General features: G+C 47.4%; 1 protein-coding gene across 1 annotated transcript in view; it reads right to left on the reverse strand.

The window, feature by feature from the left end:
* GLYR1 (glyoxylate reductase 1 homolog) overlaps positions 4-12,857 on the reverse strand; it is a 31,571-nt gene continuing 18,717 nt past the window's right edge. Inside the window, exons 10-16 of the mRNA XM_018040143.1 lie at positions 12,336-12,435; positions 7,857-7,967; positions 7,070-7,171; positions 6,212-6,374; positions 5,716-5,895; positions 4,982-5,106; positions 4-2,137 (exon numbers count right to left, since the gene is read on the reverse strand). Coding sequence (XP_017895632.1) covers positions 2,063-2,137; positions 4,982-5,106; positions 5,716-5,895; positions 6,212-6,374; positions 7,070-7,171; positions 7,857-7,967; positions 12,336-12,435 — 856 coding nt within the window. The 3' untranslated portion in view covers positions 4-2,062. The remainder of the gene's footprint in view (positions 2,138-4,981; positions 5,107-5,715; positions 5,896-6,211; positions 6,375-7,069; positions 7,172-7,856; positions 7,968-12,335; positions 12,436-12,857) is intronic.

Here is a 12,857-nt window from a genome sequence, read left to right on the forward strand (position 1 = left end):
GTGTTACCAAGAAACGTTTTTATTTTGCTTGCAGTAGCTTTTTGTTAATTGCACAAAATCATGTTTTTGCCATTTAAACATTATCACACAATCCTATTCTGAAAGACAAATGTTCATTAAAAACAAAGCAAAAATAAAAATTCACAACCTTAATTACCTAGAAGATTTGTCATTTAAAGGTTCAAAGGAAAAAAAAAGGGTGGGTGGTGGAGGGGCTTTCTTACAAGCTTTTCACAAGTGTCACATTTTCTCCTTAAGAGGGAAGGATCTCAAAAAACAAAGGTGAAATAGCTTAAACAAAAATATTCATAAAAAGGAACTTTACAGAATTGTCAACAATATTAAGACAACATTGACTAACCAGTTTCATTACAGCATCTTCCCCAACCCCCACCCCCCAGTGTCCCACTATAGGACTAGAACAGGCTTTGTGTTCAGACAGAATTCAAAATCCCAGTGAAATTAACAACTGTGTCAAAAACCACAGGCATCTCCCTTGCCCTCCCCATCCCCATGTTTTCTGAGATCCCCTATCCTGGGTTCTGATCAGTGGAAAAAGGGCCAAAGCTGCAAGGGGGAGGGGCACACACCAGCGTGGCCACCTCAAATTGTGTTTATCACTGTATATTCACTACAAACGCTGAACTTCCGCACAGCCTGACTTTGGAGAATCCAACCCATGCAGGCGGAGAGAACACTGACATCCTTTAGGCGACTTCTCCTTGTTCTCATGCCACGTTCCAAGCCCCTGTGGTCCCCTATCCAAGGAGAAATGCTCAGATTCACCTCCAAGGGTCAGTGAGCTCTGGTAACGTCAAGCCTAGATCTCCTCTTCTCTCCTGACAGACCCCAGGGCCCTGAAAGCACCGAAGACCAAGCTGCTGGCTTAAGTGAAGACACTCATTTCTGTTTCAAGAGCTGAGCCTAAGAAATGGTTGTCATTGGTCAGGCTGGGTATGGGCCAACGGAGGGACAGACAGAATGAAATATTGTCTCCATGGGAGGAAAGGGGGAAGGGAGGTGAATGGAGAGAGGTGGGCAACACAGAGGACTTGTGCAGGGACAGGCTGGAAAAGGGGGGACTGCTGTGAGGGGACCTGGGTCAGAGTGGTTCTTCAGAACCAGGTGGAGGGTCTGTGGTGTAACGGAAACAGGAAGGAAGCCCCTTCCCCCATTCACTCCTCAGTGGTTGCCCTCAGGACCCCTTCCCAAGGGCTGGAATGCATATCCAAATACTACAACAGCCTGGTGAGGAAGTCGGATCCCAGCCCAGGCTCCACAGTGACAGTGACTTCTGGGACAGGTGCGCAAAAGCAGTGAGGAGAGCAGGCTTCCAGGAGGTTTGCCTATGGTGGGCTGTTTGTCACTTTCCCTGGAAAGCCAGAGCCCTGTCTTTGCTTGACTGTGTCCATCTCTTATCAGCTCACAAAGGCATTTATGGAGAGGTGGTTGCACACTGGTAGCTTGAACGTGACAATCCTCATCAGCGAGTCACCTGAGGTTGGAGGGGCCATGCGACCCTCTGTTTAAGAGTCTTGCTGGCTCATTGTAGCCTAGAGCCTCTCTTCGCGTGGAATCCAGTGGGGGACAGTGGATAAAACCACAGCCTCTTCGCTCTGAGGGAAGCAGTGCGAAAGCTTCCAGTTCTCACTGCTGACTCGAGTTCCTCAACTGGAAGGGTCTGAGATAAGACAGCTCGGAAGAAGGGAAAACAAAAAAGCCAGGCAGCAGTTTCTGGGCAGCTTCTATCCTGGGGCAAGAGCCAGTGTGGTGTGTGTGTGTGTGTGTGTGGGGTGTGTGTGTGAGAACACACAGCCACCTAGTCCATGGCCAGTGCCCAGCTCAAGAGCCTTCCCACAGGCCACTCCTGCTGACACCCCTCCTCTCTCCAGGACCTCCAGGGGAGGAGCGATGCTGTGTGCTGTGCTCATGGCAAGTCTCAAAGTCTGTATAAAAGGAGATGGAGACAGGTGGACTGGTCCAGAGTTAAGTCCCAGGACCCCAACTCCGTGTGAGGAAGAGGGGGTCAGAGGGAAGATAGGGGTGGGATGGGGTCAAGGACTTAGTGTATATAGGCTCGGTACACGGCGGACATGTCATTGTCAGATTGGTCCAGTGCCTTGGCTCTTTTGTACACCTGGAAAAAAAACAACACAGGCTTAGTCTGGCCACAGAGCTGACTTACAGACAGACCTGCTTCCTAGAGGGGTTCTAGGTGTGGTTAGGTGGGTAGGTTCTGGAGCCCAGGCTGTCTGGGTGTGACTCCTGGATCTCCCAGATTTGGCCTGACCTTGGACTAAGTACCTCAGTTTCTCTGTGCCTCCAGCACTGCTTCTTGATTTCATGGGGAGGCTAACAGGGTTACTGTGAAGGTTAAATGGACAGAGGGATGTGAAGTGCTCGGAGGCAGGGCTCAACACTGGTTAGTAGTTACAATCACATCCCTTCCATCTGAAGATGCTCCGAGGCTGCGGCCCCTGTCCTGCCCCATCAGCTCCAGGGCCTTCCCCGTCATCCATCTGAAGTGCCAGTTGTGCCACTTGACCCGGCCACCTCCATCCCTTTACTCTGCTCCATTTTATTCACAATTCTACCTTCTGCAGTTCTTCCTTGTCGAAACATTTATGTGCTTACCTGGTGCCTCCTTCCATTAGAACGTAATCTCTACAAGGAAGAGAAGGGGCTGTCCTATGTCCCCAGAGCCTAGGACGGTCCCTGGCAATTAACAGCCACTCTAAAGGTACCAGGTGAATATGAAAGAGTGTGAGAAAACTTAAAAAAGCCATTGTTCAATAAGGGCAGGGCAATGTCCAGTCATGCTGAAAAATGCAGCTGGACACAGGTGTATTTTTTTTCTATTTTTAAACATAGTTCAGTTGGAGTCATCATGATTGATGTCCATTACACCTTGGGTATAGCTGTGAACTCAGAACAAAGGCTAAATAAAGACCTTTTTCAGATAAAAGAGAACTAATTGTTGCCAGCAGACCTGCGTTCAGGAAATGCTAAAGCAAGTTCTTCCAGCTGAACGAGAAACAATACCAAAGAGAAACTCAATTCTTCAGAAAGGAAAGGAAAGGAAAGGAAATGGTAGAGAAACAGAAACGTATCTTTTCTCTGAATATCTTTAGAATTCATATGACTACTAAAGCGAGACACTCCAACAATGGTGAGCTTAAAAATCAAAGCAACCCTAACATATAGGCCATGTGTACACTAAAGCAAGGGTTCTCAACCTGGGGTCCTTTTGCTCCCCATCTGGAGCGACATTTGGTGATGTCTGGAGACATCTCCTATCAACCAAGGGGGTGCAATCACATCCAGTGGGTAGAGGACAGGGAGGCTACAATGCACTGGACAGCTCCCACAGCAAGTGCCAGTGGTGCCCAGTCCAAGCAACAATGCTCCCAAGGATGAGAGGGAGGCAGTGGTAAATGGATACACATTTTACGACAGGGCCAATCTAGGATGTGAAGTTAAGATGCATACAGTAATCCCGAGAGAAAAGACAAAATAAAGATGATGCACTTTGAACCAAAATGTCTGTTTCCAAGTCCATGAATCCTGTAGAGTCAGGGAGGGGCAAGTGGAAATCACCTCGCAGAGAAGTGCTCCCAACATAAGATACCACAGAACCCTTCAGAAGTAACCAGTTACAGACAAACTTATCAGCGAAAAACTATACAACAGCTAGGAACTTCACTGCCAAGAGAGAACCTGAAGGTACGACAAGAGGAACCAGAAACTGTACTGCAGCCTGGGAGAGTGAAGGAAGTACTCAGATGTTCAGACAGACAAGGAAGAGAGAGAGACGCAGAATTCAAGGACAGAAGATCATCGACCACGGAAAGGCAGGTTTGAAGAGAGCGGCACTGTGTGTTTTTTCACTGATTTTTGGCTGCACTGCTCAGCTGGCCCCACCAGTGGGGGCAGAGAGCCCTGACCACTAGACCCTCAGGGAGCCCCCCAGTACTGTGTATCTGTATTTCTTTGCCTCTACAGGAAAAGCCACTAGAGACCTCTATTTAACCTGGATAAAAATGCACGCGGCTTACAGCGCTTGGAAGAGAGAACTTCTAAAATGAATCCACTGGATGTATATATGCATGCGCTTCACAACATGTGGTTCTCACTGCAATTCAAAGACGAATATTGCTCAGCTGTTTTTCTGAAAGATTATACTTCTGTTAGAGTGAAATAAAAGATAGAACGCATGGAAACTGTAAACCTGAGAAGGCCATAGTGGCCATATGAAAGTCTGACGACAGACTTCAAGACAAAGATCAAGAGGGACACTTCTTAATAACAAGAGGGCGAATTCATCAGGGAGACAGTACAATCATAAATGGCTAAGGCCCACTAACAAAAACTTCCGAAGATACTAAGCAAAATGGACAAAATTAAAGGGAAAACAGATAATCCCACAATAACAGTTGGAGATTTTAACATCCCTTTCTTGGCAATTAAAAGAACTGGAGAAAAAGGTCAGTAATGATGATCTGAAAAAATACTACCAACTATCTCGACCTAACTGATATATGCCGAACACAGCACCCAACTGCAGAACACACAGTCTTCTTAAGTGCCACATAAGAATGTGGCACACCCACCAAGACCGACCGTCTGCTGGGCCACAAAACAGGTCCGAATTGATGCAAAGAGGTAAAAGCCACATGGAGTGTATTTTTTGACCACAAAGATACATTAGAAATCAATAACCATTCAATATCTAGGAAATCCTTTAGGATTTTTACTCATATTTGACACACTTTTAAGTAACCCACAGGTCAACGAATTCCCAGCAAAGTCAGCATGGATTGGAGGAGACATACAACTTCAGAAAAGGAAAGCCTAAAATTAACAACCTAAGACTCCCCCTGGAGAGGTCAGACACAGCCAAGCCAAGGCAAAGTCGGCAGAAGGGGCAGTGCAAGGGAACAAGGGAAGTCTGCAGGCCCCACCCACAGCCTCCTGCAGTTACCTCATTGGCTGCAGCAGCCATGGGGGTCGGATGGTTGACGGCATCACCTAGCGCAATGGCTAAGCGGAGATCCTTCTGAATGTATTTCAGGTAGAAATCGGGCTTAAAGTTTCCTTGCAGGATATCTGAGGAGGGAAAGGCATTCACCAGAAGAATTAAAAGGATCCTAAATAAAAAAGCATCTGGAGCACTGTCAGGGCTCAACACCTAGCATTTCCTACTCCTCAGACACCCAAGAGACAAGTTCCCAGCCTGCACCCCCAAATCCTATGGGGCTTCCCTCAGAGCTCAGCTGGTAAAGAATCTGCCTGCAATGCAGGAGACCCCAGTTCAATTCCTGGGTCAGGAAGATCCACTGGAGAAAGGATCTGGAGGCTACCCACTCCAGTATTCTTGGGCTTCCCTTGTGGCTCAACTGGTAAAGAATTCACCTGCAATGAGGAGACCTGCGTTCAATCCCTGGGTTGGGAAGATCCCCTGGAGAAAGGAAAGGCAACCCACCCCAGTATTCTGGCCTGGAGAATTCCTCATGGACTGTATAGCTCATGAGGTCACAAAGAGTCAGACACGACTGAGCGACTTTCACTTCACTTTGCCTGGGGGCCAGACTGGAGAGGATGTGTCATTCACACAGAAGGAGCTCCCAAAGACACTGTTCTGTGATGGCTGCTTGACCCAGCTCCCCAGCTAGAACCGAAACTAAAACACAACAAGAGTGGTCAAAGGCAACTTACTTTGGCACTTCTGGTCCAGGAAGATGCTGGCCAACTGTCCCTGATTGAGGATGTCCAAGAGTGTCTGCTGGGACTGGCCTGTCACTTGGGCCAGGGTGAGCCCCTCTGCAATGGTGGCCATGAAGCTCCCCTGGACCATGTTCACAATCAGCATCATCTTAGCTGCGTTGCCAACCTCACCTGCCCAGGGCAAAGAACTGCAGTCACATCCCAGGAATCCCACAGGGAGGGATTTCTGCCCACCCTCAACCTTGCTTGGACCCACCTCTACACCCAGGGGAGGCCCCATTCACCTGCCCCTGACAGAACTGGCTCTGACCCTTCTGGCTCTTCCTCCTTGCAGGCACTGACTGTGCAAGTCAAAGAAACCTTCCCACGGGGGCCCCAGGCAGAGAGGCCGTGCGGGACTGATGCTGTCCTCAGGGTGGTCTAGAGGGGATGTGGCCCACCCAGCCTCCAGGCCTGCAGTGGCCTGACAGGTGGGCAGGCATGTTACCTAGAAAGAAGGAGGTCTTCCCCATTGCCTGGAAGCAGCTGCTGCAGTCCTCATACAAGCCCCTGTCTCCGGCCGCTAAGATCACCAACATCCCATCATTAGACAGCTGCTGATTCCCTGAGACCGGGGCTTCCAGAAAGCGGCCCCCCCTGGACACAATCACCTGGAAAGGAAAGTCACAGCTTCTGGAGGCTGTGCCTCTCACGAGGGTCTTGGGCAGGAAGTAAGGAGCACGCAGGGGCTGGAGCACTAGGCCCTCCACACTGAGCCCCAAACCAGACGCATGTACCAAGGTACTGGGCTGATGCTGGGGGAGGGCCAGCAGACTGTCCTCCACCAGATGCCTGAATCCCAGGCAGGAGACAGCGAGGAGCTGGGGGTCCTCAGAGGCTCCCATTACAAAGATATCATCAACATGACCACACTACGGCTTGGCTGACCACACTTTCTAGGACAGACACTGCCCTTCTTTGATTTCAGCCACTCTTTGAACACACATGGGCCACTAGTCACCATCTCCTCACCGTGGCCTAGAGGCTCAGGGTGGGGGAATATTCTGCTAGTACTAACTGCAGAAAGCTGTTTAAACCACAAAGACCCTGCTGGCAGCTTGGACTGCTTCCAACTCAGAGGCTAGTGGCTACGGGACCTGATGCCTCTCCCAGCTAAGAAGCACTTCTGTCTCAGCCATGCAGACCAGCTGTAGACTTGAAGGCAGAGAGTGAAAACAGGCTAGAATCCCACAGTCTCTGCTGTGGCTCTGGAGTAACTATGTGACCCACACTGGGGTATGGTAAGCCTGGGTCTTGGGCTCCAACTGAAAGGACGCTGGAGGGCCAGCCTGAACGAGGCTGCTACCTGGGCCAGCTCGGTGACTGTGTCAGCGTCCACCGTCGACATGTCCACGTAGCACTTCCCGGGGCGGATCCCCTGAAGCACACCACTGGGGCCCAGCACCAGCTGTGGGGACACAAGGGAGGAGCAATAGCCCAGGCTCCCAGCCAGACACCCAGGAGACCCTCAGACCTAAGGTCAAGACTTGCTGATTTTTTTTGGCTCATTTCCCAAACAGAAGCTAATTATTAAAGCTCAAAAGGGAAGAGCATGTAAATAAGCAAGGGAAAGAGAAGAATTTATGTTATGTTCCCGTTTACCTTCAAAAAGAATATATGTGTATTTCTCTTTATTAAAAGCCTCCCACTGAAAAGATTAAAGGTCAGTATTTATTTTTTGGCTTCTTTGGATTTACCTGGATTAGTTTAGTCACGAGTTCAACAAGATAACTACTGCACTTGAACTTTTAAAGCATACAAATACAGTGATAGCTAAATATAGGAACTTGGCACATGGACCAAAGGCACACTCAGCCTCAAAGCTTCCAGCTCACCAGGAACACATGAGCTTGTCAGGAACCATTTCAGCACAGACCTCAGGGACCCCAGTCAGTTTCATTCTTTGTTCTGAATTAAAGGAAGTCTTGTGTTCAGTCTATGCAAACACCCTTCACAATGGGAGACGGCCCCCAAATGGGACACCCAACCCCCCACATGCAGACACTCACTCGGTGTGCAGGGGACAAAGGGAGGAGGCCAGCCAGCGTTCCTGGCCACAACCTGAGACGCTGAGGGGAGGGAGGGATCCTTACGTCCTTGGCTGCCTTTGGGTCCGACACGCAGGCAAAGGTGATGTCACAAGTTGAAACGACTTCAGCGGGGGTTCTTCCTAGGCGGGCCCCCTCCTGGATGAACAAATCACACTGCAAAAGTCACAGATCCTAATGTGAGCTGCAAGGCAGTGCACAACACACACACTAGCCAGGCCAGAGATGCAGCACCCAGTGCTCCTGCGTGGCCTCCCAAGGCAGGCAATCTGACTGCTCAAGGGGAAGTGGACGGGAGCCCCTTAAGGACAATCTTGTATCTCTGCAAACTTGGTGCCGAGGATGCATGTTCCACATTCTGCTCCACAGGAAGCATAAAACAAGTGCCTGCTGGAGGCTTCCTGAACCAAGAACGGGACGTGAACAGTACTTGTCCGCAGCTCCCTGTGGCTGTCTTGGCTGTGGCAAAATCTGCCCAGTGCTATGTGAGCCGGGGAAGCAGGGCTGGGGCCAACAGGCTGCCACTTCCTACTGAAATGCTTCTGGTGGGAGGTGGGGGAGCAAAAAGCACTAACTCTTTTTTAAAAAATAAAATCACCTGAAATATCTCATAAAATATATCATTAACATTTTGGTTTACTTCCTTGCTCTATGGGCATTAAAAAAAGTACTTAGAATAATTCGGACCTATGATTTTGTATCTTATTTGCCTCACTGAGAAACATATCTGAATTTACCTAATGGCTCTCCTGGCCCAATTATAAATACAAATTATTACATGTATTTGACCCCAACAAATACATGTAAGGGACTTCCCAGGTGGTTCAGTGGTAAAGAATCCACCTGCCAATGCAAGAGATGCAGGTTCGATCCCTGGGTCTGGAAGATCCCCTGGAGAAGGAAGTGGCAACCCACTCCAGAACTCTTGCCTGGAAAATTCCATGGGTGGAGGACCCTAGTGGGCTCTAGTCCATAGTTCTGCAAAAGACTGGGGCATGACTTATTGACTAAAACAACAAGAAGGGTAAAACTTCTTCTTGCAGGTCAAGAAGCAAGTTAGAACCGGACATGGAACAATAGCCTGGTTCCAAACTGGGAAAGGAGTATGTCAAGGGTATGTATCGTCAACTAGCTTATTTAACTTCCATGCAGAGTACATCATGCAAGATGCCGGGCAGGATGAAGCACAATCTGGAATCAAGATTGCTGGGAGATATATCAATAACCTCAGATATGCAAATGATACCACCCTTATGGTAGAAAGCGAAAAGGAACTGAAGAGCCTCTTGATGAAAGTGATAGAGGAGAGTGAAAAAGTTGGCTTGAAACTCAACATTCAAAAAACTAAGATCATGGCATCTGGTCCCATCTCTTCATGTCAAATAGATGAGGAAACAATGGAAACAGTGACAGACTTTATTTTCTTGGGCTCCAAAATCACTGCAGATGGTGAGAAAAGCTATGACCAACCTAGACAGCATATTAAAAAGCAGAGACGTTACTTTGCTGACAAAGGTCTGTCTAGTCAAAGCTATGGTTTTTCCAGAAGTCATGTATGGATGTAAGAGTTGGACTATAAAGAAAGCTGAGCGCCGAAGAATTGATGCTTTTGAACTGTGGTGTTGGAGAAGACTCTTGAGAGTCCCTTGGACTGCAAGATTAAACCAGTCCATCCTAAAGGAGATCAGTCCTGAATATTCTTTGGAAGGACTGATGCTGAAGCTCCAATACTTTGACCACCTGATGTGAAGAAAGGAATCATTGGCAAAGACCCTGATGCTGGGAAAGATTGAAGGCAGGAGAAGGTATGCCAGAGGATGAGGTAGTTGGGTGGCATCACCGACTCAATGGACATGAGGTTGAGCAAACTCCGGGAGTTGTTGGACAGGGAAGCCTGGCGTGCTGCAGTCCACAGGGTTGCAAAGAGTTGGACACGACTGAGCAACTGAACTGAACTGAGGGTAAAAAACAGGCTCTGAAAATGGTTTTATCAGATCAGCAGCACGGAATACATTATTTAAAAACAACATAGTACCCATTAATATGTTAACCTTTTGTCCTACTTGATTTAACAAGCCAAAAATAGCAACTTCTTTGTGTGATACATTTTGAGTATTTCTAAGTACAAAATATCTAATACCTTTGTTGACTGTCTCCTTGTGACCTATTTAAAAATCTTTACATCATTATTAAACTATTTGTTTAATAAGAAATTCCACTCCTGGTTTTATATCTGAAGAAAATAAAAACATTAATTTGCATGCACCCCACATGTTCAAGGCAGCACTACAAAAGCCAAAATATGGAAGCAATCTAAGTGCCCATCAACAGACGAATGGATGAACATACATTCATACTATGTGTGTATGTGGTATACATACACACATAGGTATGTTACTTAGCCATTAAAAAAAAAAAGTTCTGCCATGTGCAACAACGTGGATGAACCTAGAGAATACTATTATGCTTAGTGAAATACATCAGACAGAGACAGACAAATACTCTACACCTGCACTTATGTGTGTGTGTTAGTCGCTCAGTTGTGTCCAACTCTTTGAGACCCCATGGACTGCAGCCCACCAGGCTCCTTGGTCCATAAATTCTCCAGGCAAAAATACTGGAGTGGGTTGCCATTTCCTTCTCCAGCACTTATATATGGAACCTAAAAAGTAAAACAAATGGATGAATATAACAAAAAGGAAACAGATTTAGAACAAACTAGTGGTTACCAGTGAGGAAAGGGAATCAGGAAGAGGCAGGACAGGAGTAGGGAATATTAAAAGCTGTTATGTATAAAATAAATAAGCTACGAGGATATATACTGCAGCACAGAAAAAGTCATTATTTCATAATAACTTTCAATACCGCATGACTTGTACAAATACTGAATCACTGTGCCATACACCTGAAACTACTGTACTACTGTAAATCACTTGTACTTCAATTGTACACACACACACACACACACACAGAGAGAAACTAGAGAAAAACACAAAAATTGTTAGAATAGTGGGAAAATTTTAAGGATACAAAATCTTGTTTTCAAATTTTCTTTTTTGCTGTTGTGGGAAGTAGTATCAAACCTTTTCATCTTTTTCTTTGGTAACTCTTTTAAACTTCTAAAAAGATCTATATTAAACTTTGTTTTCTTCTGTTTTTTTCTTTTGAAGAAAGAGGGTAACAGCTGATTCCAAACTCACATTTGTAACTGCTTTGCTCTACTGCCTTCTTATAAATTAATCTGAAAGGCATAGCCATGTTTATAACAGGCTTTCTAATCAAGCAAACAGGCTGACCAGAGGCATTTCTATCAAAGGAGCACATACACTTGGAGTTTCCCAATGTCCTTCAACTATCTGTGTCTAGATTTCCTGGTTACCCTGGCCCTGAATCACAAAATATCTGCCAACAGGGTCTCTGGGATTTCACTCCTGACCTAGGTCCCGCAATGCCTACCTCATGCCCAGCACTTGTAGCCCACCTCTCTTAGAACAGCCTTCAGTGCCCTTTCTCCCAGGCTCCCCCTACTCTCCAACCAGTTCCTTGTTATTCTTGGAAAGCGGCTGTTTCAGCCAAGTGAACTGCCTGTCTCACCTGGACCGCTTTTGTAATCCAGATCCATCAGCTCTACCATCTCCCTCCACTCCCGCCCTCCCTGTGCTGTGTGCGCGGGATGCTCGCCCATCGCTTCACACACACACGCTCAGCCACGCCTTGTTCCTCAACAGGCTGGGTCTCTCCTGGTCTCTCTGTCCCTGGCAAGCACAGTGAGTTACTTTTCTGGTGCTTAGATTATGGTTCTTCACCTTTTCCTGGATGAGAACTTGAGGGGAGCCATGACCTCTCTCCATTACACAAGACTTGGAATTCCATTTCATGGCACACACAGGCCCCATGAAGCCAAGGACCACCTTAGATTAAGAATTTCTGAACCTGTCGTGTCCAACGTGGTAGCCACTAGCCACTAGGACTGCTTAATTTTAAGTGAAATAATCTTAAAATTCGATTCGTCAGTCCATGAGCCATGAATCCAAGTGTTTCGGAGCCACATGAGGTCAGTGGCTCTCACAGAGGCCAGTGCAGATACAGCATGGCTCCTTCACTGCAGAATGGTCTATGGCACAGGGTTGTTAACACAATCCAAACACAACAGAGCATGGCCATTAACTTGGATGAAGCAGATCTGCTGATGGACACTCTCCATATCAATGTATTCATCACACACACACGGAAAAACCTGACAGGTTTTTTTCCCCTATTACCTCCTATTATCTATTTCAGGTAATGGCAGAGATGGGTAAATTCCTATTTCATGCTATACCTCTGGGTATTTTCAATATTGAGTTTTTATGATCGCATCCTGTGCTGGCTTATCTGCATCCCCTGCCTGGACTAGGAGCTTGGCTTCCACTCCATGCACACAGAACGTGGAGCAGAGACAGCAGGGCGACTCCTATCCTCAGCTGCCCCAACTCCAAGGCCCAGGCCCCACCCCACCCAAGAAGCACCACCATGAATGCTTACTTTCTCTGCAGTCCGGTTCCAGACAGTCACCGTGTGGCCCATTTTTAGCAAGTTGGAGACGATGCCACTTCCCATGAGGCCAAGGCCCAAAAATCCTATCCTAGAAAGACAAGACTGGTCAGTTCAGAGTGGGGGACGGGGTGGAGGGGAGGATAGGGTGGGATTATGAATACTACCCTGTCTCTGTTCCTCTTAAACCTGGGGATCCTCACCTCAGTCCACCAGGCAGGCTGCTCTGCAGTGTGCTGATACCACAACCGCAGAGCCAGCAGGAGTGCTGGCAGAGTGTGCCTTTTCTCACTCCGGCCCTGTTCAAAAGTGCTCATAAGTTTACACAGGCATTTCTAAACCCTCAACTGCCACTGCAAGAAGTATGACTCATACAAGTTACGGCAAATCTTCCCAACCATTTCCTTGTTGCTTTGACGGAGGGGCTGAGCTTACAACTCCACTGCAGTGAGAAACCAGACATTTATCTTCAGCGCATGCAATAGCTCCTCACCAGCCACCTCAGGTGCAAGG

The sequence above is a fragment of the Capra hircus genome, chromosome 25 (genome assembly GCF_001704415.2).
Source record: "Capra hircus breed San Clemente chromosome 25, ASM170441v1, whole genome shotgun sequence".
Lineage (NCBI taxonomy): Eukaryota > Metazoa > Chordata > Mammalia > Artiodactyla > Bovidae > Capra > Capra hircus.